Here is a 27,291-nt window from a genome sequence, read left to right as displayed (position 1 = left end):
GGAGTTCGGTACCGGCCACGGTGAGTTCGAGATGCCTGTGAGACACCATGGGAAGATGCAGAGCAGCGATGAATGTGGAGTCTGAGTCTTAGTCAGAGATAGAAATTTGGAAGTCATCAGAGTGTGAATGCAATTTATTTTTTATTTATTTCTTAAAAGATTTTATTTATTTATCTGAAAGAAAGAGATCACAAGTAGGCAGAGAGGCAGGCAAAGAGAGAGAGGGGGAAGCAGGCTCCCTGCTGAGCAGAGAGCCCAATACAGGGCTCGATCCCAGGACCCTCGGATCATGACCCGAGCCGAAGGCAGAAGCTTTAACCCACTGAGCCACCCAGGCGCCCCTGTGAATGCAATTTAAAGCCACAAGACCTGATCTGAACATGTAGGATGTTTATCTAGGGGTGTCAAGATCATAATGGGGTTTATGGTTTTACCATTTTAGCAATGAGAAGCCTCTGGCGCATTTTAAAAGCCTTCTTCCAAATTAAACTTCTCCAGCTCATGGAACTGTCCTTCAGACGACCTGCTGCTCAGGTCTGGCACCTCGACCACCTTTTGGACAAAACACAGTTTGGGGGCACCTGGGTGGCTCAGTGGGTTAAGCCTCTGCCTTCGGCTCGGGTCATGATCTCAGGGTCCTGGGATCGAGCCCCGCCTTGGGCTCTCTGCTCAGCAGGGAGCCTGCTTCCCCCTCTCTCTCTGCCTGCCTCTCTGCTACTTGTGATCTCTGTCTGTCAAATAAATAAAGTGTTTAAAAAAAAAAAAACACAGTTTGGCATTGTTTCTTCTAAAATGTTGAATCCAAGATGTAAGGAAATACAGATATTCCCCAATTAATGAATGGATTGCATCTCCAAAGTCCATAGTTGAAGCGGTATAAAACTCAGCAGGATTTTTCTTATAGAATAAGTCCAAAAGGTTCCAACCCATTAAAAAAAAGAAAAAAAAACCCTCCATAAGTAGCCCATAATTTGCATAAATTACAATACTAACATTATTATTTTGCTCATCAGATTTGCAGTATAACACAGTGGTTAAAGATTCTAGGTCTTCAGTCAAACTACCTGGGTTTGAATCCTGTGTTTTCTCTTGCTCTCCATTGGGCTCTACAAACATTCCATGATTTGGGGAAAGTTATTTAACATGTCCCCATCTCAAGTTCCTCAGTTACAACACAGAGCTTCCAAAGGTACCTTTCAGACAGGTTTACTATAAGGATGAAATGTGATGATCCAGGAAAATAATTTGCCCCACTGTCTGGCATTCGGCAGGAATCCAAACAAGAGTGTCACCTCCTGAAGTCAGTATCAACATGTAGTCACGGCTACAAGTGTTTCTCTATCCGCACGGGGAAGGGGAGGCCTCTTGCAGGACGGAAAGGGGGAAAAGATGATCCTACGTGAGATCACCTCGCTGACCATATCCATCCATCCCTACAGGTAAGAGGGGCTCTCTTCTCCTTCACCAGAGCTGGTTCACCCTGCGGTGTATACACGCGGTGGTGGGCTTCCACGCCCTCCTTTGTCAACGCTCACTGAGAACCCACAGTACGAGGATGGCATAATTTTTCTAAAAACCAATTCTGTCATCCACATCATGAGCCACTGTCGTCACGAAGCTTTGGGTCTTCTGCAAATGTGAAGTGCTTTCCTCCATCCTGGCCCGAGATCTCACCTCCCAACCTGCCAGCCGCTCTCTCTGCCCCACGCCTGCCCTCTAACAATCTGTTTCAGAGCAGCCAAAGCGGCCCTTGGCCATCCTCCATCAGACCACACTACTCCCCTGCTGACATCTTTCCGGTGGACATCCATCACTCCTAGAACAGAATTCAGGTCCTTACCTTTGCACTGCCAGACTCCACACCACGTAGCTCCGGGGCCCGTCCCTCTCCTCCATTCCTCTAGCACAAGCCCTCTTCCTCCCCCTGGTCCGGCTGTGCCAGCCTCCTTGTTGACTATCAGACGTATGGAGCATGTTCCGAACTCTAGGATCTGAAGTGCTTCTACCTAAAAGATGCCCCCTCACTTTTTCCAACTGCTGTTCCCGGTCATCTTCTTTGAGGGGTCTGTCTTATCTAACGACTCCATCTGAATCAGGGACTCTAGTCCTGCCCCTCCCCGTTCTTGATCCTCAGACCGGGCCTCACTTTTCCACTTTGCACATACCATGGGTCAGCGTGCGCGCGCACACACATACATACATACACGATGCTGGGGTTGGTTTACGGTCTGTTCTTCCACAATAATCACAAGCTCTATAAGGACAGGTGCCTCACCTGTTTTGTTCACTGTTAGAGCCCCACTGCCTTCAACAGCACCTGGCAACAGAACAGGTTGAGTCTACGATGTAAATGAGGAAGGAAAGAGAGAAAGAGAAAGGGAACAAGTCATCCACAGGAGGACAACACACTAGGATGAACATGACTACACCTTAGGCCAGCTCAGCAGTCTTATGGCAAAAAAAGTAAGATGGGTTATTTTTGTTAGGAAGAACAATCAGTAAGTTAGACATGACAGAGTCAGACTGTGCAGAATAAGATGGTTTCTTACAGAAAATTGGTTGTAGATGGTCAAAAGCATACTGTTCATGAGGATCTGAAAGCGATGAAAATAGTTTTGAAATAGAGCTCTTTTATTATAAGAAACTGGTAGCCTTTTTTTTCTAGTTTGTATTTCTAGTTTGTATTTTACTTAATACATTAATATATAATACATTAATAATGACTACCATTTGTAGAAGCTACACGATATGGCAGCTAGAACAATCCGGAGTCAGACATACCTGACATCCAGACCTGCCACTTGCAAGGAAGTGGGAGGGAAAGCAAATTTTCATTTGGGAAAGCAAATATTCACGTGCTAGCTGTATTTCCTTATAGATGTTGCTTATCCACTTCAAGCCTTAATCTCCTCATCTGTAATATAAAGAAGATAATACCTACTGCTTGGGGCTGGTGATAGAGTAAATAAATGAGACAAAACATATAAAGCACTTAGCACCCAGCCTGGCATATGGTTGGTACCCCAAACATTCCAGTATCTTCCTGAATATCATTGGGTTTCTTACAAATCTAAATGGAATTTGAGCCTATTAATTGCCTTTGTTTCTCTAACACACCGTGAAGTACCATGATGCACTAGGCTTCTTTCTTTCTTTCTCTTTTTTAAGATTTTATTTATTTATTTGACAGACAGAGATCACAGGTAGGCAGAAAGGCAGGCAGAGAGGGGGAAGCAGGCTCCCTCCTGAGCAGAGAACCTGATGCGGGGCTCGATTCCAGGACCCTGAGATCATAACCTGAGCCAAAGGCAGAGGCTTTAACCCGCCGAGCCACCCAGGCACCCTTAGGCTTATTTCTTAAAAACATATTCTTAAAAAAATTTTTTTTGCATGATTCAAAAGATCAAAAACTTTAAAGCATTCTATATATATATGGAGAGAGAGAATTTTTTAACCAAAAAAGGTGTAAAGAGTAAGCTCGAGTGGTTGAGAATTACTGGTCTCATTAAGATGAGTGGGGTTCCATATTTTTATAGGCACCAAGAAGATGAGATTCTCCTAAGTTCTCTCAATACTGAATATATTTATTAGACCTCAGAAAGGGAAGGCTGCTTGGCCACAGGCAGTCTGCAATATGCGTGCCAGCTTCAAAGCTCTGCCGCTTGGCACTGAAATATGGGCGGAGAGGAGGTAGAGATGGATGAAATCTATGGCCATGAAAGGGTGCAGACCATTTTGTCAACTCTACAACTGAAGATCCTAAAAAGACACCCTGTTGTTCCTGTTGAGGGCAAAGAGGCTTCTGTTCTACCGATAGGTGTTAGAGAGGATCTGTCCATATTTTTGAAATGCCCTCCTACAAGAAGCAAGCAAGCTCTTAAAGATTTTAGAACTCTCAGCCTTCTTTCCAAGCTCAGAATTTCAGTTCTTCTTAAGAAAAAATATATTTATCAAGTGTTTTATTGTCCCAATATAAGCTTGGTTTAAAACTGTCACACTTGGGGTGCCTGGGTGGCTCAGTTACGCGTCTGCCATCAGCTCAAGTCATGATCCCAAGGTCCTGGGACATCCCTGTGTCAGGCTCCTTGTTCAGTGGGGAGCCTGCTTCCCCCTCTCCCTGACCCTATTTGTGCTCTCTTTCTCTCTCTCTCTGAAATAAATAAAGCTGAAAAAATAAAGCTGTTGGGTGCCTGGGTGGCTGAGTGGGTTAAAGCCTCTGCCTTCGGCTCAGGTCATGATCCCAGAGTCCTGGGATCGAGCCTGCATCGGGCTCTCTGCTCAGAAGGGAGCCTGCTCCCCCCCCCCCCGCACCCCACCCCTCTCTCTCTGCCTGCTTCTCTGCCTACTTGTTATCTCTGTCAAATAAATAAATTAAATCTTTAAAAAAAAATAAAGCTGTCATACTGTAAAGACAATGATGATGGTGGTCTTCTTTATCCACGTATTTATTGAGGACTTAGTGTGTGCTAAGCCCTGTTCAAGGTGTCTGAAGTCTCTAAGTGAAGTAAAGTGACAAAGAGCTCTGCCCTCAAGAAACATTCATTCCAGCAGGGGAGATGGATAACAAAAGATACAAAACAACAGATACTGTGTGTTTTAGAAAGTGATTATCTGGTGTAGGGGGGGTGGCGACAGAGCCAGGAAAAAGCACTGGGAATGCTGCATGTAAGTTGCAATGCTGGAGGGCCTGGGTGGCTCAGTTGGTTAAAGCCTCTGCCTTTGGCTCAGGTCATGATCCCAGGACCCTGAGATCTTAGCCTGCATAGGGCTCTCTGCTCAGCAGGGAGCGTGCTCCCCCTCCCCCAGCCCTATCTGCCTCTCTGCCTACTTGTGATCTCTGTCAAATAAATAAATAAAATCTTTTTTTATTTTTAAGTTGCAATGTTAAATAAAATGGTCAGACTTGGCATCACTGAGAAGATGGAAATCCAGACATTGAGGTTGTATCAAAGCACTTAACTCAGTAGTATCTTTTATTTCTTGTTTATCTTTTTTTTTTAATTTCTTGTTTATCTTAAATTTACGTTAACCCACTTTTTAAAATGTACTGGCACACTAATGTTTACAAACTAAGTCTATCTCATGAAAAATGTATAGCTAAATTTCTGTATTTAACCAATCGCCATCTTTTCTAAATCTATAGAACATACACACACCAGTGCCAAAGACACTCCAGGAGAAGTCTGGAGTCTAACGAGCCTGGGCCTCCGCATGTATCATCATGGACATTCTTCATGAAGAATCAGCTTTTCTAAGCCCATACTTAAGGAACTGCTAAAGAGGAGGGGGTGGGGGAAGGCCCTTCCAAGAGCTTCTCCTATTGATTTCATTTACCCGTAACAAAGAGATTCTTCTAGTTACAGGATATATCATAATCACTTAATTTGTTGAGTCCTTTAAAGATGGAACAGTGGGGCACTTGGGTGGCTCAGTCCTTAAGCCTCTGCCTTCAGCTCAGGCCATGATCCCAGGGTCCTCGGATCAAGCTCCGCATCGAGCTCCCTGATCGGTGGGAAGCCGCTTCTCCCTCTCCCCCTCCCCCTGCTTGTGTTCCCTCTCTTGCTGTCTCACTCTGTGTCAAATAAATAAACAGCATCTTTAAAAGAAAGAAGAAAGAAAGGGAAAGAAAGAAAAATGAATTGAAGAAAAAGTGTTGACTTGCCAAAAATATAATCATTTTGTAGGTTTTCTGTGGCCGGTATGGGTCATTTTCCCTTAGTAATACCACCTATGTGGTGTCTGTAGAGAATGAAAAAGGTTAACTCTTAATTCCCGCTGTTCCCAAAAGCCTGTGCTAAATCTACACCTTAAGACTTGTAACACTCCTCCAAAGAGTAGCAAGGATAATGCTTTTCTACACAATTTACCTCTCCAAGGTTTAGTGCATTAGACATGCACTATGAAATCACCCACATCACCTATACACGAGCAATTTTTCTCTCTCCACAGTCCTAGTTTGCATGCACAAAGAGCCAGTGCAACCCCAAACCTTCTGCCAGGTATTTCCTACACGGCACAACACACAGATTTAAAGACAACTTCCGGATGTTGGACAGAAAAAAAAAAAAAAGTGCACAAGATAGGGAACTAATACCTCCAAACATGATTAGTTCATTAGCTTCATTTCGGAAAGCAAATATTCACTTGCTACAAACCAAATATTCACAAAGTCTCCATTATTCCTTGCCATGGCTCTTGCCAAGGTTACTCCTTTACAGACTAAAATTTATGAAAGCAATGAAATCCAGACAGGTGAGCTGGTTGGCCATCAGAGATAAATAGTACACCCAACTTAACTATTCTGAGCAGAAGGAAAGAAAAGTTATTTTAGTTCCATTAAGTAACTTTTCATGAGCTCTACTGCAAAAGTAAACTGATCTGAAAAGATACACACGGAGAATGGAAAGAGAATAAAAAAATGCACAAGGAAGATTATTTCTCAACAAATATATGAACACATACTGATATGAATTATTTGCTCAACATACCAGCACCAAACTGAAATTGGAATATGACTTTTATTTATTTTTTATTTTTTAAAAGATTTTATTTGTCAGAGAGAAAGAGAGAGAGGGCACAAGTAGGGGGAGAGGCAGGCAGAGGGAGAAGTAAGCTCCCCAGTGACCAAGGAGCCTGATGATGCAGCACTTGATCCCAGAACCCTGGGATTATAACCTGAGCCGAAAGCAGATACTTAATGACTGAGCCACCCAGGTGCCCCCAAAATATGACTTTTAAAAGTGAAAAAGTAAGGGGCACCTGGCTGGCTCAGTGGGTAGAGCATGTGACTCTCAATCTCAGGGTGGTGAGTTTGAACCCCACATTGGGTACAGAGATTACTTTTTTTTTAAAAAAGTGAAAAACACATATTTGTAATTAGAAACAACTATAACGACCCAGTATTTAAAGGGATGGTACATGACAGCACATTCATATCATGTCTCAGATTTACTGACACAACATGGTATTGTTGACCTTGTTAAAATTTTTAAGCAAGCACAGGCTACATAGAGTACACTTTTTAAAATTTTTTATTTTATTTAAATTCAATTAATTAATATAGCATGTATTGTCAGTTTCAGAGGTAGAGTTCAGTGATTCATGAGTTGCCTATAAAAGAGTACAGTGTTTTGCGTTTTGAAAGGCTCACCCGGCTGGCACAGTCAGAGGAGCGTATGACTTCAAGCCCCACACTGGGTGGAGGGATTACTTAAATAAAAACAATACAAAACAAAACAAAAAAAGTAAATACATGATCATAACAGTGCATGTACATATGTACCAAAAAAAGATGGGGAAAAAAAATACCCAGATGTCTTCAAGGAACACATAAGGTTTTTTTGTTCACTTTTCAGGGTTTTTTCCCCTAGCAATTTTTCCTCACTGAAGATAGGTATTTCACAGCCTTCTCTAAAATTCTGAGTGAAAAAATGTCTTAAACGAGAAACAAAAAATTGTAAAACAAATGTCTTGGGTTCCAAGTCCTTCTCTGGCATTGATCAGCCAAAGAGACAGGAAAGTCGTTTCTCAGCTCAATCCCATGCATACGATTTTTCTTATGTATGGCCCCTGCGTATTGCTTGCAGAGGTGTTTTTCTCCAAATGTGCTCTGAGGCAAAGCCTGTGCAATGTGCACATTTCCATGCCATGCTTTACACGCTGATGAGGGCCCACAAATGCTAACTTATCTGCAACTAACCGGGCATGCTCACCTCACTGTTCAAAACCACTATCTTCAGGATCAGATTCTGTTCAGTGAATTGCCTTCCATGACCTCTGCCTTAACCAAACAGCAAATCAGTTCTCAAAGCAGACAACCTTGCTCCTCCCCTACTCCTCCTCCACCTTGTGCACAGCTTCTGGCTCTGAAATCAGGGGACTCCACGAAATGGAAGCTCTGGGTTGATCTGGACCAGATTGTGGTTTTCACAGAGACTAAAACACACGCCTTCTAGCCATTTTCAGGTTCCACCGGCTACCTTTCCTTCTACAAAATGCTCACCTGTCTTTCTTCCTTGGTCTGAAAGCAAATGCTATCATCTGTATATGACTATTTGCCTGAATTCCCTAGTTTCTAGAGGTTTCTTCTTATGGTAGTGAGACACAACCCACTGCCACAGGTTGTGAGCAAACAAACACATGCATTCATTCTCAGGATGGGATGGACGTGACCATCAGTTCCTTATCAGAGGGACTCACCTAGTGATAGTGATAGTGTGGCATGTAGCATCAAGCCCTTTAGCCCTTCTAAGGCTCTCATAACTTTGTACCTCCACAGTACAGGGGCTCAATGACCTGCTGTCCGTGAAGTGTGTGGCCGTTCTGGTGCCAGGTGGGGAGGTGAAGCATCCGAGGCCACTGGGACCCCGTCTTGGCTACTGTGCAAATACATTCTGTCCACCTCACAGTTGAAAAAGAGTTATCGATTTTGTTTCGCTTTTTTTAGTTAACATATTGTATCTCAGCTGTAATTTTTTCCCTGATATCTAAACCATTCTGAGTTGATATCCTGTTGGGATCTCTTTAATATTGTTTCTCAGGGGCACCTGGGCAGCTCAGTGGGTTAAAGCCTCTGCCTTCAGCTCAGGTCATGATCTCACGGTCCTGGGATCGAGCCCCACATCGGGCTCTCTGCTCCTTGGGGAGCCTGCTTCCTCCTCTCTGCCTGCCTCTCTGCCTACTTGTGATCTCTGCCTGTCAAATAAATAAATAAAATCTTTAATATGGTTTCTCAAATGCAGTGAAACTAAAATGACTAGTTTTTCTGGCCACTAAGTCAAAACACAACACCAACCACCACAGAAGCAAGCCATGGGAAGCCCGTCCGCCATTTTCCTGTCCAGGTAATCTTCCTGATTGCAAGATAGGACCCCCAAGTGAGTTTTGTTTTTAATTTGAAGGTATTCTTACTTCATTAACACAATTCTTCATTTTTTACTTCTTTGTTAGTACCAAGGGGAAATTCCAGGCTTTAAAGGATTCAAAAGACTTGTATCTAAATCAGACCTGGACTCTCTCCTTGCAACATGCTGATTTACATGAGATCTCTTGGAGTTTCTCTGCTTCCATAAAATGCGGATGCCACTGCCCATCAGGCCTGGGTTTGCCGCTTTGCACAAACAGTCCAAAACAGTTTTCCTGATCTGTTTCAACTTGAAGTGTTGTCAATATATGGATTGTCTTGCTTTCTAATTCAGTGAAAAATCTAGTTTTCCATTAGTCTCTGCCTTTCTAATTTTCGATACAGCTTTACTAAATGTAATTATTACAGGCAGATTCAAGAAAGCAATTACTGAGCTACTGGTTTGTATCTCTGAAGTCTTAATAAGTGGTAAAAAGTTGTAACTGCACCTAGAGCATAAAATAAATTTTTCTACAGATTAGACATATACACCCTTGGATTTCTACGTGGAGAGACCTATTTAAAATAGCATATAAAGTGTGCTCTCTTAAAATGCACGTCTTCATCCTTGTTTAAACTTTATTCAAAGGCAGTGCTAAAGAGGAAGTTCTAAAGAGGAAGAAATGACATTTCCGAAATGTCCCTCTGCTCTTTCTTCAGGACTCTGTGACTTTGGTAAACCACTTCATTTCCTGGATTTCCTTTTTCCCTCCATCTGTAAATATGTGAGAATGTTAAACTAGACGGCCAACAAGTATTCTTTCAGCTCTATGAAATATTTATTATGAAATATTTATTAAATTTATTAATTTAATTATTATAATAATTATTAAATTTATTAAATTCCTAATTCCTGCTAAGTTCAGTAACACACACAGGACAGGACTTCTAAGGCTTAAAATTGATACAAGAAGAAAGATATAATTAATATAAACCAATATATGGAACTGTTAACCCAATGATATACACCAAATTTTCCAAAATGCCTATTAAGCAATAGCTATAGATATAAATGGGGGATACAACTTCTTTGGGAGTCATCCAAATTACAGACTTTGGCTTTCCATTTATCGGCAAATAGTGGAGCTTTCACTATGGGTCACTTAACACTGGTCTTGGGCAAACAACAAATTCTGTGAATGGTACCACCATCCCCAAGCTAAAATGCCTCTGAGAAATTGAACAGTCACATACCAATCAGTTAATTGTCCTTATCTCACTATGGTGATATTATTTAATAATTCACGAGTGGCACAAGGAGCAGGTGAATGTCATCATTTTGCAGAAAAGAAGACTAAGGATCAGAAAAATAAATGACTTTTCAAAAGCCTCATAACCATGCAGCGGTCTGCTCTCCAAAATACCATCATGGGCAGCCTTTTTGCAAAATTAATTATTGAATAAAGCCATAGGAGTCCTTGTCCCTGCAACTTTTTCCACTTTCTGGAAAAATCTTCATTGTTCTTAACATTTTGGTTTGTCGGCATCATTCAAAATAGTGCTGATTATTTACCTTGAACACCATACAGCGGCAGCAACCATTCTAAATTTTAGATCAATTTCAATGATACGTAAAGAACTTCACTTCATGATTTCTAGAATGTAGGCTGATGGATTTTGGACAGAATCCAACATCAAGGACTGGAAAGTGATGATGAATGTTCTCACTACCACCATTATCTGCAAACTGAAAACCAGCCTGCAGTGGTTTCTTCAAATCCTCCTCCATTAAGGTGCAGAGCTGGGCGTCTAGGTAGCTCAGTGGATTAAAGCCTCTGCCTTGGGCTCAGGTCGTGATCTCAGGGTCCTGGGATCGAGTCCCGCATTGGGCTCTCTGCTCAGCATGGAGCCTGCTTCCCCCTCTCTCTCTGCTTGCCTCTCTGCCTACTTGTGATCTCTCTGTCAAATAAATAAATAAAATCTTAAAAAAAAAAAAAAAGAAAGAAAGTGTGGAACCACTGGAAAAAAAACTAAAAACAGAAGCAAGCAAGCCAACAATATGTTTCTTCCTTAATTCTATAATGAAATTGAAAACCTGTATACCAGGTCCATACTGAGTCACCCATCTAAAGGTGTACTGTGCTGGGTCTGGATGCCACAGTTTCAGAATGTTATTGTCACATGAGACAGTCTTTTCTGTGGAAAAGCCACCACAAGACCTGAGGTTTATCCCTATGGCACCTGAGGAGCAAGGAGGTATGTTTAGCCCAGGGGAGCGGACTGTAAGTATTTGTAGAGCAAATGAGAAGGGATTGCTGTGAAGTTTTGTCGATCCCAATAACAAAATTAAGACCAGCCAGTAAATTTTCTGTACAGTCTAGGACCAAGAAAAAGAATCATGACTTGGAGTTTGCCATGCAAGCATAATGACCCAGCATCCCAAATCACCCACCAGATAAGGCTGAACTGACAGTTTCCAGGCAGCTTATGTAAGGAGGGATTACAATTCAACCCAGTTTCTGGCCAGAGATTGTATTTTGGGAAAACAGACGACATGCCACTGTTAAGTAAACAGCCTCTTTCTTTAAAGTGAGTCAACCAGGGCAGGCGTGTCATTAAGCCATAGGAACACCCAACGTAGAATCTGAGATGGATAGAGTCAAGGCCCCACATCTATTATTCAAAACAAAAGCATTTTATAAGGAAGCACCGAGATTGGGACTCAGCGTAAAAGCTCCTAAGATACAAAAGCACTAGCAATTATAAACACGGAACCTGAAAGAGTCGCTTGAGAGAATTAAGACAAATGGGTCAACATTAACTTCTAGCCTTAAACACCAAGACAGCAGAGAAGGGCTTTGGATGATCCCTAAAAAAGGGCACGAGGAATGTGCCAGAAGGAACCAATCCCACAGAGGAGCAGGAGACAGAACACAGAGATCCAGGTCTCCCTGGAAGGAATGTCGGGAGCACATTTTCCCCAGGCAATCAGAATGAGCAAGTCACATGCGTGGACACAGACTACTAATAAAGAAACAAAACCCAGACAGTGGAAAGTTCTGTGAGTTTTGTCTTAATTCCAATATTAAGTAGCCATAGATAAGAGACACATCACTTGCCTTCACTTCTGGCTACAGTTTACTTACTCAGTAAGAACGTAGGGATCACTTCTGCGTGTCACCATGGGCTAGATGCTGGGGACACAGAACTAACAGCACGACACGCAGTCCTCCAAAAGCTCCGAAGGCAAGGGCAGATGGCCAAGAGAGCATCTAACACCACAGCCAGATAGGCCTCAGTTTCTGAGAAAGCCAAGAAGACCAGAGATCTAAGGGGGAGCTGAGTCTGAGGGGAAGGTTCATTTAACAAAAGTAGCAGATGCACTTGAGCAACCGGGACCCGGGGCGGAAGGACTGAGAGTAGCCCGTAGGGAGGCAGGGGCCAGATCATGCTGGGCCTCTTGGGCCACATTAATGACCCCCTGACCTTTACCAAATGAGCAGGAGCTGCCTGGATGAGATGACCCACAAGAATCCCTCTGACTGCAAAATAATGGATTCTAAGAAGTTCGGAGAGATGGAGGAGATGGAGTATGAAGGTGTTGATGTCTTTTCCAAAGGTCCACACCAAAAAGTTAGTATTTCTTAACTTGTTCATGTAAGCACTTAGTAATTACACCACGGTGAATTAAAAATGGACTCAGTCATACAACAAGTTTAAAACTGGGCCCTTAGGGCATCTGGGCGGCTCAGTCGATTAATCATCTGCCTTTGGCTCAGGTCATGATCCAGGGTCCCCGGATCAAGCCCCACATCAGGTTCCCTACGTAGTGGGGAACCTGCCTCTCCCACTGCCTGCAGCTCCCCCTGCTTGTGCTCGCTCTCTCAAATAAATAAATAAATCTTAAAAAAAAAAATACCCTGGGCTTTTAAAAGTTTGAAAAAAAAAAAAACCAACTAGATAAGTAGATATTTTTAAAATGACGTCTGGAGGACGTTTTAAAAGCCTTCTCGTCAAAGCCTTCTCTCCCTTCCTCATCCATGAAAGACAGAGAGAAGGCTGCTCTGCAGTTACGAGGAAAGGACAGAGCAAACCACTCTAGGTCTGTGGGCCCCAGTCTGAGGAGGGGAGGCGAGGGAGCTAGGGGTCCTCCAGCTCACCCGCTAGGTGTGGAGCCCCCTCCTGGGCAACAGAAGCAATGCAACTCAGCTGCCTGCAGGTCTTCATAGAGGAAACATCAAGAAAACCTAGGGGCGTGAGAGCGGGAACAAGGAAGAGGAAAGGCAGAGGGACAATCACCATTTGCCTCATCAAAGCAAATGGACACAGCAATGCCAGAATCACCAGCGAGGTTAACCCACTGAGGGAGCAGAATTGTGAATGAGGGGAACTATCTGAGTTGTCCCATGAAAGATACTGTGCGGGAGAACAGTGATGTCCCCAGATTAACTCCACAGGCTAATCTAATAATAGGGCTCTATATAGAGATGGGCCATAATCTATAATCTCCAAGTTAGGGTTCATCAGGCCAAAGCAATGTCATCTATTAGTGACAGGGATTACATGTTACAATGTTCAACTTTGGGTTCCAGTCAAAAGTTTGCAATGACGAGGCTGGTGACAGGCCTCCAGTACCTAAGAGGGGAGTTCCAACCAAGGTCCCGGTTCCAAGCTGGGAGAAGGTGACATGGTTGTGGAGATTCAGCAAACGTATCTGCAGCCTATTCATGCATTGTAGAAACTGCCTCAAAGCACGGAGAAGGTTCGGAGGCCTGTCGTAGGAAAGGGGACCGGCAGGGAGCAGACTGAATATAACCAAAGCGGTTTCCCATGTGTGTGTTAGCGGCTTCCCCCCCAACCCCCACTTCCACTGAAATCTGATTGAAGGGGGACATGGTCAGGATTGCCCACCCTGTCTCTATCCTCACTAGAGCTGCCCCTACCTAACTAAACCTCTTACCCCCATCCTCTTGCTCATCAAAGCCTGTCAGATTCCAGGACGGAGAAGTAGTGGGGATGGCCCTAATTTGGAATCTCTTCCCATATTCTTACAACCTTGGTCTTGAAATTAAGAGGAAAAGAATCTCAAAAGTAAAAACGAAAATACACAAGAGGAGAAATGGAGTGGACACGAACAGAACAGCCTGGCCTGTAGCCCAGAAGGGGAAGGTCTCAAGGCACTCAGACACTAGGCAGAGTATCTCAAATCCTGAACATCACAATGGCAGGATTAATGTCTTAAAGCAACTTTGTTCTGCTGGATTTTTTTCAATTAAGTTTCCCATCGTCAAAGTAAACCTTATCTCTGGTGATTTTCTTAACTTCCTAATCTTCTGCCTTTACAGCTGTTATTCCCAAGAGTGAAGTGATGGTCGACTATTTATAGGATAAACTGATATCTTTTAGCCTTGAACCTACAAGCTCTCAGTCCATTCTGGCCTCAATGCTGCATTCCTCATTAGGGAAAAAGGCATGCCCTAGAAAGAATTATTCCATTAGGTAGTTTGCACAAGATAACCACCCCAGTGTAATCTACAGTGACTACTATAGGGTCTGCCTCTGAATATAAGTCATCCCCCCCCCCCCCGCCCCGCAAGTACAGTTGACCTTGGAACAACACGGGTTTGGTCTGCACATGTCCACCTACCTGTGGATTTTTTTCAAATACAGCACAATAAATTTATTTGCTCTTCCTTATGATTTTCTTTAAAGTCTTCTCTAGCTTCCTTTATTGTAATAATATACTATGTCATACATAGAGCAGACAAAATATGTTAGTTGACTGTTACCGGTAAGGCTTTGGGTCTTTAACAGGCAAGTTGGGAGTTCAGTTCTGGGGAGTTGAAAGATATAGGTGGCTTTTCAACTGTGTGGGAGAAGCCGGCATCCTGAACCCCTGTGGTGTTCAAGACTCAGCTATATTTATTAAATATTTTTATGAGCCAGACTCTGAGCTGAACACAGGGGGCAGCGAAAGAGGCCTGGTCTTTCCACCACGGAATTCAGAGCAAACAAAGAGATTAACCCATGGTAAGTACAAGACTAAGGTGGGAGTGGGAGCTGGAAGGAGTGTGCCCCATGTCAATGTCATCTTACAAAGGAAACCAGCCTGTTGGGGACAGTGAAGGACACCCAGAGATTTCACACTGCACTTTACTGATGCAGGCAGGCACCAGCTTAAGGCAACCATCCCCATAGGATACACACAGCCCTGTGGTTTATAGCTCTCTCCACTCTGATACTCATGCCACACTTCTCTCAGGAGACCAAAGACGTGGGTTCAAATCCCACCTTTCCCATTTACTGGCCATGTGTCCACTGTAAATTATTTAAGCTCACCGTACATCAGTTTTTCCACCTGTTAAATAGAGATAGCATTTTCCTTGTGAGGATTTGAATAAGATAATGTTTATAAAGTACTCAGTACCGTGTCTAGCACATGGTAAGCGCTCAGCAAATAATAGGTCATGACTTTATCACCTGAGTGTCCCTGAGTTTTAGTCAATGATATTAAAATGATATAAGCTAGTATTTAACAACCTCTCATTCTAATATACCCGAATGCCCTTCTTTAGCTTTGTTAATGAAGAACGTACCCAGGGTGCTCTTTGAATGTGCTTGGTTCATAGGGTAATGACTGCCTTTCTTTTGGAGCATTGAAGACAATTTTCAACGTGAAATAAATAAATGTCTTAGTAATTCAGTATCTCACACAGGTAATACATTCTTTTGATTTTAAAAGCTTAAAAAAAAAAAGATATGAAACGCTAAACAGTGACGTCTCCCTTGAAACCCGGATCACGCTTCGACCAAATCACACGTGTCACTCTGTCTCTGGGTACCGACCACGAACAGTCCTTCCAGCCCAGCTACGTGCATTTGTGAACCGAGTCAGTCTTACGTGCTTCCCTTCTACACAAAAGGCCCACATTCCACATTCATCTCTCTCTTGCTTTTTAACTTAGCAGTAGTCCTCGGCAGTCTCTCCGTGTGAGGACATATACTTTCCCTCCTTCTCCTGCTCCCTAATAGCCCATTGTGTGGGTACTGTTACAATAAATGTCTTTTTGGCTACATCTCTTTCTGGACCGACACAAAGTTTCCTAATTATAGTTTTGGCAGTAGGTGATGGAGAACATGGACAGAAATACCCTATTTTCACTTGACTTCATTGTTCTTAGTCAAAAACTAACAGCAACCAATTATTCTTGGTAGAACTCATATAAACAATCTACACAAGCACTATGCTATCGTTTACAATAATAATTTCTCCCTTCAATTATTTTAAAACATCTGTTCTGCATTTTACATGTCCCAGGATCATTTTCCTTCGTGTGTATACGGGAAAAGGGCCGGCTGCTGGCATCCAATCAGTTACCCCGAGATGTCAGCTGTCAACCACGTCTCGCGCAGCAATTTCCCTCTTCTCTCTCCCTTCCCACTCCGGGTGAGCTGTCAAGTTTCTAGTTTCTGACGTGCATTTACATCACTCAATGACATCTGACAGCAGTGAAAGGCCACAGAAAACTGCTTATTGATCAGAGCAAAACTAGTTGACGGAACAGATGAGGTTGTATCACAGAAATGCAGCCACATTCAGGTGATGACATTTTGCCCCCCGTACACAAGAGCTTAATGGAATACAACTTCATTATATCCTGCCACTAGTACTTACCGCCCCAACCCCATCTCCTGACTGTTTTGTCTACGTGGTGATGAGGACAATCTATTTGTGCTGGTATCAATGGATTCCTAAGCTGATTTGTCCATGAACACTTGCAAACTACTTGTGAATCTGTCCTGATAAATGCACCAAGAGACACTGAAATCTCAATCTTACTAAAATCTAATTGTGCTGTCCTTTCCAAAAGAAAAATGGAATTACCACTTAGTGAGCTGTAACTGCTCAGTGGAAAACTTTTATGCCACCGGGTAAAGAAGTTTAAATGGGCGTTTCTTTGATGCTTGTTACACTGTCAGGGGGAAAAAATGGGTAACTTGAAAAACACTTAAAACTTATAAATCAGAGAATATAGGAATTTCTAAGAACTAAAATACCAGATTAAGGCCCTCTGCATACAAATTGTTCCTTTCAGTTCTGAAGAGAACGGTTGTAACTACCTGCTATTTCCATGGCATTGAAGACAGATGAGTGTGAAATTTAAATCAGTACATGTCTGGAATAGGGGTCATTAAGCCAAACTCCCAATATTTTGTCATAATGGAGTCCCAGGAAAACGAAAACACCACAAGGGACAAAATTACCAGTCCTCCCGGACTTCTGGGGAAAAAAAAAAAAATGAAAATTTCACCCTGAGAGTTGTCTGACCTTTATCTTTCCTTTTTAATTCCTCCTTTGAGTTGGGAGTGGTCTCCCGATATACGAATTCCCAGACACCGCGCGCCTCCCAACCAGGACACATCTGCATCCTCTTTGGACTTATTTTTCCATAAGTCGCTTTTCTAGTTCAATAAAATGTAAAGATAACTTTAAGATGAGTATGAAAAGAAATATATATTTTTTAAAGATTTTATTTATTTATTTGACAGGCAGAGATCACAAGTAGGCAGAGAGGCAGGCGGAGGGGGGTGGGGAGCAGGCTCCCTGCTGAGCAGAGAGCCCGATGTGGGACTCGATCCCAGGACCCTAGGATCATCACCCGAGCCAAAGGCAGAGGCTGTAACCCACTGAACCACCCAGGCGCCCCAAGAAATATTCATTTTTAAGGTGTGTTTCTTGCTGAACGTTCTGAGGTTGAAGCCAGCTCTTTTCCTTATAGAGAGACTGGCTGAAAGTGAAGCCAAGTTAAAGCTTCTGGAGAATTTTCTAGGGGACTAGAGGACATGGTATAGGATGAAAAGTTACATGAGAAAGAGTAACTTTCTTGCTTACGAATCAGTATGATTTAAAACACAGGCCCCACCGATCTCTGCCTCTGTTCCCAGCACTTGGATACAAGCACAGGCCTGTATCCAAGTACTGGGAAGGCAGCTGTAGGACAAAGAATGGGCAGGTGCCCACGGCTGGCCGTAGGTTCGAATCCTGTCCGTCCCACTTACTGTGTGACCCTAGCCAAGTTGTTTAGCCTCCACGGACTGCCCCACTCGCCTCTCATCTATAAAAGGAGATGCTGAGAGCAGATGAACCTTAAAGAATGGCTTTTGGAAGTAAATGAGATCATGCATATAAAGTACCTCCCATCTTTTCCGACCCTAAGAAAGTGGTTAATAAATGTTAAATCACTATGGTCTATTCCTTCCTATCTCCTTACGAAGACTTTCAGTTAAAAGCATTTTCTTAGGGATGCCTGGGTGGCTCAATCTGTTAAGCCTCTGCCTTTGGCTCAGGTCATGATCTCGGGGTCCTGGGATGGAGTCCCACCATCGGGCTCCCTGCTCAGCGGGAAGCCTGCTTGTCACTTTCCCGGCTTGTGCTCTCTCCTTCTCCCTCTCTGACAAATAAATAAAATCTCTAAAAAAAAAATTTTTTTTCCTCCTTAGGGTAGAGAGCAAAAGAATCTCAAGGAATAGAGCACAGGAAGAAAAGAAAGAAGTGAAGAGAAAAGCAAAGAAAACCCCATAGACTAACCAAAAAATGGAGTCTGAGCGATAGGAGGGTCTTCAGACATCCTGCACCAGCTTCCCATTGTCCCCTTACCAAGCTCCATCCCTCCCTCTGGTCCTTCTGTTCCCCTTTCTCTCTCTTTCTTTCTTTCTCCCTTTTTTTTTTTTTTCTTTCTCTTTTTTCTTCCAGGCAAAGGCTACTGCTCTCCTCTGGCCTCCAGTAACACTCCATTCAAACTGTGACCTGCTTTGTGCAGGGGCCTCCCCCTCAGACCTGAGCCTGGCTGGAGACACACTGCCCGGCCAGCATGCACAGAGCAGAGCTGGCTGGGTGATCGCACACCGACCAATGCCCCGCCCAAACCCAAGCCCGCACCACCAGGACTCCAGCGGGGAAGTTACAAGGGTCTGGACAAGGGACTTTCCACTGTAGCTGACTTTGTACTTACAGTATCAGCTTCCTTCAGGAGAAACAGTCAACAGAAAAGCAGAAAAGGGTGAAGGGTGTTTATTTCAAACATGCTAAACGTTTCAAGAAATAGTCTAAGCTTTGCCATTTCATAAATCACACCATATAAAATGCTTCAGCTGCATTCTTCTGTACAGTGAGATCACAAGCAGAAAATCTTCCTTCTCAATCACCCACGCCAAAGCATACGCCTTAAGGCACGTGTAAACTCAGGGCTTCCGAACCACAGACCACGTGTTATTTTCCAAACACTCTCGCCTCACGCACACTGTGACCTAAGCCTGAATGGAAACAAAAAATGGACTCAAATCAAATCCGTTTCGCTGTACTCACAATGATTACGATACAAAACAACTGGAGGTTACAACCGTGGAAGGGGCATGATGACAGACGATAGACATAGCCAGCATGGTGGAAGGCAGGGCAAGCCAGGCGTGGGGTGATAAGTGGGCAGAGTGACCATGTACCCCATCTTCCCTGCCCCCGATTTACCACTACTAACCCAACACAATGATCCATGCTGCCACCTTTTACTTCCGAAAGTACGTCACTTTAGATGGTAAGTTATGTGGTCACCTAACCACGGAGAAGAACACCACCCTGTGCTTAGAGCTCTTTATAGATACATGCTGTTTTTGGGACTCCCTGCCTGACGTGCATTTGACTTTATATACACATCCACTCCCTGACGCTTAACCGTTACTCCGATTCTCTCTCCAGGGCATAACAGAGGCCTTGCCACAGAGTAGCTACTTAATTGCGGCTGAATGATTAATCCTGAGACATCTACAACTCTGTGGACCAGATGACGGGTCTGAGTTTAACAAGGAAAAAAGAGGGGGCGCCTGGGTGGCTCAGTGGGTTAAAGCCTCTGCCTTCAGCTCAGGTCATGATCCCAGGATCCTGCGATGGAGCCCCACATTGGGCTCTCTGCTCGGCGGGGAGCCTGCTTCCTCCTCTCTCTCTCTGCCTACTTGTGATCTCTGTTAACAAAATAAATAAATAAAATGTTTTTTTAAAAAAAAAAGGCAAAAAGAATGATCAGGTGAAATTCATGTACATTTGAAATCTGAAGGAATGTCCCGGTACCTGAAAACCATAATTACACACATAATCGTACAGACAGACAGGAGTAACATCTGAGCTGGAAAAGGAGAACAGTAAACTTGTGCTCAGAAAACCTGGGCAGATCTCCAAGCAGGTGTTTCCAGGGCCAAGCTGTGATGTTCTATTATAAAGATTTTTGGATGCAGTTAACCGGAAGTACCTGTATTTACCAAACTCCTGAATGAGTAGCTGATTCAGGGCAAACCCTAACCAACACAGTGAAGATCCAGAATCACGGGCTCCTCATGGGCTCTGGCACCATGAACCCAAATGTCAGGAACTAAGGCACTGACCTGCCAGCCCCCCATCTCCTTCCATTTTCCAGTCCTTGCAGATGCCCTCAAGATGAGATCAGGATTCTTACCTATTAAAACAAGCCAACTAATCCTGAAATCGAACTTGTCTATGGTAGTCCTGTTTTACATCCGTACGGCCGGAATGGGGCTATATATACACTGTGTGTTCTAGCATACAGTTCCACAGAGGACATTCAGGACTTGGAAGTTTTCTGAACTGAAACATCTCTGTTCTTCCACACTTTCTTAAAATGCCTCCTGGGAGCTAATACCCTCCCCAGGCCTCTAAGAGCTGACTGTGTGACTGGTGAGAGTTGGGAGTGGGGGATGTGGTGTAGATGCTGATGGCCACTGGGAGTGTGCCCAGGGCACTGGGATGTCTTCAACATATACAAACCGCTAAAGCAGAGGCATTTTTCCCAATGAAACTCCAGGCAGTTTAAGTCAAAGTCAAACAAAAAACAAACCTCAGATTTAATATCGATGAAAAAACATTTAGCATTCTTAATTATGTTCCCTTGGCCACAAAGTATTGTACTGTTTTTCATTTCATTTCATTTCATTTTCTTTTTTAAAGATTTTATTCATTCATTTGACAGACAAAGATCACAAGTAGGCAGAGAGGCAGACAGAGAGAGAGGAGGAAGCAGACTTCCCGCCGAGCAGAGAGCCCGATGCGGGGCTCGATTCCAGGACCCTGGAATCATGACCTGAGCTGAAGGCAGAGGCTTTAGCCCACTGAGCCACCCAGGCGCCCCTCATTTCATTTTTTTTTAAAGTAAGCTCTATGCTCAATGTGGGGCTCAGACTCATGCATGATATTCCAAGGGAGCCAGCCAGGCACCCTACAGAGTTCATTTGATTTTTTTTAAATTTTTTAATTTTTAAAAATATTTATTTATTTATTTATTTATTTGACAGACAGAGATCACAAGTAGGCAGAGAGGCAGGCAGAGAGAGAAGAGGAAGCGGGCTTTCTGCTGAGCAGAAAGTCTGATGAGGGGCTCGATCCCAGGACCCTGGGATCATGACCTGAGCCGAAGGCAGAGGCTTTAACCCACTGAGCCACCCAGGCGCCCCCAACCCTCAGTTTGTTTTGTGAGATTAACAGTCTCTTACGGTTTGTCTCCCTCCCAATCCCATCTTGTTTCATTTATTCCTTTCCTACTCCCCCACATTGCCTCTCAACTTCCTCATATCAGGGAGATCATATGATAACTGTCCTTCTCTGGTTGACTTACTTCACTTAGCATAATACCCTCTAGTTCCATCCATGTCGTTGCAAATGGCTAGGTTTCATCTCTTTTGATGGCTGCATAGTATTCCATTATATATATATATATCTCACATCTTCTTTATCCTGAATAGAATTTTCAAACCCGGGAAGTTTTTGTCCATATGCTTAATGTTGAATTTTATTTCTTAATGATCCTTAAATTTTGGTGCACCATAGTATATCTGTCCCATGCTCTATAATTAAAAACATAATTTTTCTGTGAATCTGTTTGAAGAGAGAATGTTTCTAAATTTTTATGCTTTTGATAACCTCCTGCATTTGTGGCATCAATCAATTTGGTGGACTCTTTTTTATAATTAAAATGCTCCATTTTCTCTGCAGGTATGTTCTGGTTTTCTTCTTTTCCTAGGTATACAGTACTTTCCAATAACTACATTAAAAGATGTATAAATATAATGTATATTAAATTAAAAACAAGAATTTATGAATATTGTATCTAGTTGGTCCTAGAGTTAAATGGTATAGTAGGGACAGGAAATACTATGTTTGGTTTTTGCATCCTAAATTCTTGAGTTACATGGGTTAAATCTAAAATAGTTTTAACTTTAAAAAAAAAATTTAATTAAGTTTTGTTTCCAGTGTGGGGCTTAAACTCACCCCTCTCAGATCAAGAGTCACATGCTCCTTATGGAGTTCGTCAGATGTCCCAGGTGTAACGTAGTTTTAAAAACTAGAGCAAGAAAAGCTTGAGAATGATAGGTTGTTGAAATCACAAAATTTCCAAATGAAATCATTAAATTCCATCCCATCATTAAAAAATATGGGTCTGTTTCTTAATTTTTTAAGGTTATTACATGTTTTTAAGGGTTTATTTATTTGAGAGGAAGAGAGTGTGCATGCTGAGTCGGGGGAGGGACAGATGGAGAGAAGCTGAAACAGATTGGGTGCTGAGCAAGCAGCTGACCGAGGGCTCAATCCCATGACCCTGAGATCCTGACTTGAGCCAAAATCAAGAGTCTGATGCTTAACTGACTGAGACACCCAGGTGCTCCTTTATTTCTTTATTTGAGAGAGAGAGAGGGAGGGAGAGCTCGGGATTGGAGGGTAGAATCTCAGATATCCTCCCTGCTGAGCATAGAGCCCCACATACAGTTCCGCCCCACGACTTTGAGATCACAACCTGAGTGGAAACCAAGGATCCAACGCTCAACGAACTGAGCCACCCAGGTGCCCCAGGTTACAAAATGTTTCATGCCTTTTTATAAATCTAAAATTATATGCTTCTTGGCTTGAAAAAATGATCTTAAAGTTATACTTTTGTCTCTGTGTTATAGACTCTTAAATTATTAGTGATTTACATAGTCATCAGATAACCCAGCTTCGTGTATTTAATCCAATTCAACATGCTGTTTACAAAATGAACTCTGGGGGCACCTGGCTGGCTCAGTGGGTTAAAGCCTCTGCCTTCGGCTCGCGATGCATAAAGCACAGTCTGCAGGTCCCAGCTCGCAGACCAGTAGCGGACAGGCTTGTTCAATCATTGTCACAACAGTGCAAGAGTTGGTAGGAGAGAGATGTAAGCAGGAAACATGAAAAGGAGAGAGGTGAGTGCAACCAACTCCATCGGGGGGAGGGAGGCAGGAGATTCAGAGGAGCAAGTCTGTGAGCTGGACAATGGTTCTCCATATACAGGGCTCACATGGAAAGACAATGATTATCCTCCTGTTTTATGCTGCGCCCGAGCAGACGATGGTGCCTAGACTCAGAGATATAGAAAGCAAAAGAACATTTTTTTGGTTTGTTTTTGGAAGAGATAAAGAGAGAATGGACAGGGACAGTTGGTTGGACGACTGCCTTCAGCTCAGGTCATGATCCCGGAGTCCCGGGATCGAGTCCTGCATCGGGCTCCCAGCTCCAGGGGGAGTCTGCTTCTCTCTCTGACCTTCTCCTCTCTCATGCTCTCTCTCCCTGACTCTCTCTCAAATAAATAAATAAAATCTTTAAAAAAAAAAAAAAAAGAAAGAGAGAGAGAGAGAATGGATATAATGAAATGCATGGAGGACATCCTGAACGGAGACTGGAAAGATACCCAGAGGCAGGCAGGGAGTAAGAGGAAGACAGGACAGGATGATTCCAAATGAGCCCCTACAGGGGAGAGTCCTGGATCAGGCATCAGCTGGCCTCTGTCATTACCTCCAGAGGCTGAGGTCAGATAGAACAGGAGCCCAAGATGCTCCAAGGGAAAGGGCGGAGGGTCAAGATTCTGGAAGATAAATTTATGAACTCCAAAGAGCAGTGACAGGAGGACGAGTCAGAGGTCAGGGAAACCTTGAGTGTGGAGAAAGAGTATGTGAAAGACACAGCGGGAGGAATGAGGCCCAGGATTTGGGCAGTAATGGGGCCAGAATGCCCAAACACCTACTTACTCCACGCCAGCCCCTCTGCCTCAGGCTGGTCTTCCCTAAATTCCAAGACCCCGTATTATCTCTTTGTATTTTAGTCCCAGCCATAAGCTAGTTTTCATTGTTGCAACTGTAATCTCTTCAAACAGCCTATATGCCTGTGGGAAAGAAACTGCATTTTTATGTATCTTTGACACCCCCCTCAGTGTTACCCACAGCACAAGGCAGACAGTGAGGACCTAAGAGAATCTCGCTCAATGAAAAGAAAACAAGCCCAATTTCAAGCAATCCAAAACCAAGGTAACATGGAATAACCCCTCATAACACATATTAGCAGTATTTTGTCTTTGTAAAATATCTAGATCACTTCCCCCCCAAATTAAGGAGCAGCATGGGATACCTGTTGTTTAAGTGTCTGCCTTTGGCTCAAGTCATGATCTTGGGGTCCCAAGATGGAGTCCCACGTCCAGCTCCCTGCTCAGGAAGCCTGCTTCTCCCTCTGCTTGCCGCCCCTTCCCCCCAGCATGTGCGCGCACGCGCTCTCTCTCTCTTTCTGAGAAATAAACAAAATCTTTAAAAAAAAATAAAGGAGCAATACTTTTATTAGTAAAGGAATAAAATCATGCTCTCGGGTCTTTGACAGGTAAGATTTTACCCTTCTCCAGTTATACTTTCTAACACCACACAATACCCATTTCCATATGGCAACACAGAATTAAATTTGAACATACTTTCTAATGCATATATTTGCATGGTCTCAGTTCTTAATTTTTTAAAAGATGGATTTATTTATCTCCCGAAAGAGAGAGAGTGCATGTGTGGGGGGAAGGGGCAGAGAAAGAGAGTCTCAACCAGACCCCTCCCCATTGAGCATGGATGCCCCATAAGGACTTAACCTCATGACCCTGAGATCATGACCCGAGCCAAAACCAAGTAGGACACTTAATTGACTGAGCCACCCAGGTACCCCATGCTCTTAATTTTTTAAAGAAGGTCTTATAGAGGTGCCTGGGTGGCTCAGTGTGGTAAGCCTCTGCTTTCAGCTCAGGTTATGATCTCAGGGTCCTAGGATCGAGCCACACATCAGGCTCTCTGCTAAGCAGGGAGCCTGCTCCCCCGCCCCACCCCACCGCCTGCTGCTCTGTCTACTTGTGATCTCTCTCTCTGTCAAATAAGTAAATAAAAATCTTTTAAAAAAAGTTCTTGTATTTCACAGTTTAAAAACTGCTTCTACTAAGGCCAACAGTTTTTCTACCTGTGAGTGAATCGTTGGTTTTAAGAAACCCCCACTGCGACCATGAGAATTATGCTAGGAGCATATGCTGTCCTTAAAACCGAGATCTCACTGAATTTCTTCATCACTGTAGGAAGCGCCTAGCAGAGTCAATGCCCAAGTAAGTGTTGAAGGAAATTTATACTAGTCAACAGAAGCATCAGACAGACACATTTTTTTCCGGTGCAAATGGCAAATTTCCATTCGCTTTATGATAGCTACAAAAATAAGGTCCATCAAGCTACTGTTGCTACAGCTAGTGCCCACCCTCCACTTAGAACCTCTGTTGCCAGGGATGGCAAGGGATTTACTCCTCTAGCTCCAAAGTGACACAACTCCCAGCCAGGTGGTTGTGAACACTAGCAGCAGGAGAGCAGAGAAGCCTGTGCTCCTTCTGGTGGGGCAGAGATGTCCAGCTGAGGGCTGGCAGCAGGCGGTGAAAGCTATTTCAGTGCGAATGGCAAAGAGCAAAGTTTTCAAGTCAAGGACAACAGCATCAGGAGAAAGCAACTCTCAAAAAATGGCCCCGACAGCCCCCCTCCCACCACCCCAGTGTATATACACGGCAAGCCTCTCGCCAACAAAGAATATGTGATGTTCACCAAAGGATGGGAAACACAGGTTCTTTGAATCCAGTTCGTGGACTCTGATGTGGGAATGGCTCCATCAACCATGTCTGGCCTACCCGCTTATAATATGAAGCTCTGGACACCAACCGCTTCCCCTCCTGGCTGCACAATGCTTACCTGCAGAATGGTTCGAAGAGATCAATGTCCACACCCCCAACCAGACCGATTAGATCAGTCTGTGGGTAGAAAGCAGTACAAAGAGATACATCTACCCAGTATCAAGATTTAACAGATGTTTATATTTTTTCATATTTACTTTGATTTCACTTTGTCTTTTAAGAAATGATGTAGCATTGATTCAGCTACAACCCACATTTTTTTTTTTAAAGATTTTATTCATTTACTTATCAGAGAGAGGGACAGAGCGCACAAGCAGGGGGTGTCAAAGGCAGAGGAAGAAGCAGGCTCCCTGCTGAGCAGGAGCCAGACATGGGCCTGGATCCCAGGAGTCTGGGATCATGACCTGAGCCGAAGGCAGACGCTTAACCGACTGAGCCACCCAGGTGTCCCACAACCCACAATTAAACTTCACAACACTTGTTCCCCTTTTCTGCCCATCAACAGACAATGGCGAGCGCTTAAAGACTGGCCTGAACTCCATGCCCCTGCCCCCAGCACACAGCTCCCTGCTCAGCACCACAATGCCTACAGAGACTCGGACTTTAATTAGTAATTTATAAAATTATAAATGAAAAGGAATCTTAAATAAGCTGCACTGTGTTTTAAATGTGTATATATTATGTCTAGCAGTCAATTTCCCCCTTGCCTTTAGACAGAACACACCTCTATTTGTATTACGTACAAGGGGGACAATTAGGCTGAAGATGATTTAAGACTGACACTACAGCAACACGCCTATGCCTTCAAGTTTCACATAGGTACCCTGAGTCACCATGAATCTTCTCTAAGACACTGCCCGAAAATAACATCAACTTTCTTCAGAATGCAAAAGTCACAGTGAAGTATTTCTGACAACGGACCCCAGTAAATTCACACATGCATGTGCATACACAGACACACACACCCACGTACCCCCCACTCACACACATAACTTACTAAACACTTGTAGAGTCTCAATTTGTAGGACTGAAATGAAGAATATATTCTATGATACTGCTGATCTTAACATCAAAGACTTATAAATGAATAATGATTATCTTTCTTTTCTCCCCCCAAATCAACAGAAGACACAAAGTCAAATACTTTCTCTTTTTTTGAAGGGATAAGTAGAAGAACAAGAGAGCCTCAAACATTTACATAATTAAGTTCCACTAATATTATATGATACATCATCACGAAACAGGTTTTTTTGTTGTTGTTGTTGTTATGGAAAAATTAAGAAATCTGAAGAGAACCCCAATTAATCTGCACAGTATTAAAAATAACTTGATAAGAAAATCTTCAGGTGGCAAACAAGATTTATCACTGCAGTTATTTACAGGATACTCTTATATGGTGATCAAATATTTGGA

At 43.3% G+C, this 27,291-nt stretch overlaps 1 protein-coding gene across 3 annotated transcripts in view; it reads right to left on the bottom strand.

The window, feature by feature from the left end:
- The window catches only part of SNX24 (sorting nexin 24), a 163,876-nt gene that overhangs the window by 90,366 nt on the left and 46,219 nt on the right, over positions 1-27,291 (bottom strand). Inside the window, exon 2 of one of the 3 annotated variants that reach the window (XM_082724440.1) lies at positions 7,177-7,209. The exons of the other annotated variants lie outside the window; for them this stretch is intronic. Within the exon in view, the coding sequence (XP_082580566.1) occupies positions 7,207-7,209 (3 nt within the window). The 3' untranslated portion in view covers positions 7,177-7,206. Of the gene's footprint in view, positions 1-7,176; positions 7,210-27,291 lie in introns of those variants that run through there. 3 annotated transcript variants of the gene reach the window in all.

The sequence above is a fragment of the Mustela nivalis genome, assembly GCF_964662115.1.
Source record: "Mustela nivalis genome assembly, chromosome: 3".
Lineage (NCBI taxonomy): Eukaryota > Metazoa > Chordata > Mammalia > Carnivora > Mustelidae > Mustela > Mustela nivalis.
The sequence above is the reverse complement of the archived record's forward strand: the minus strand, read 5'-3'. Positions and strand labels throughout refer to the sequence as shown.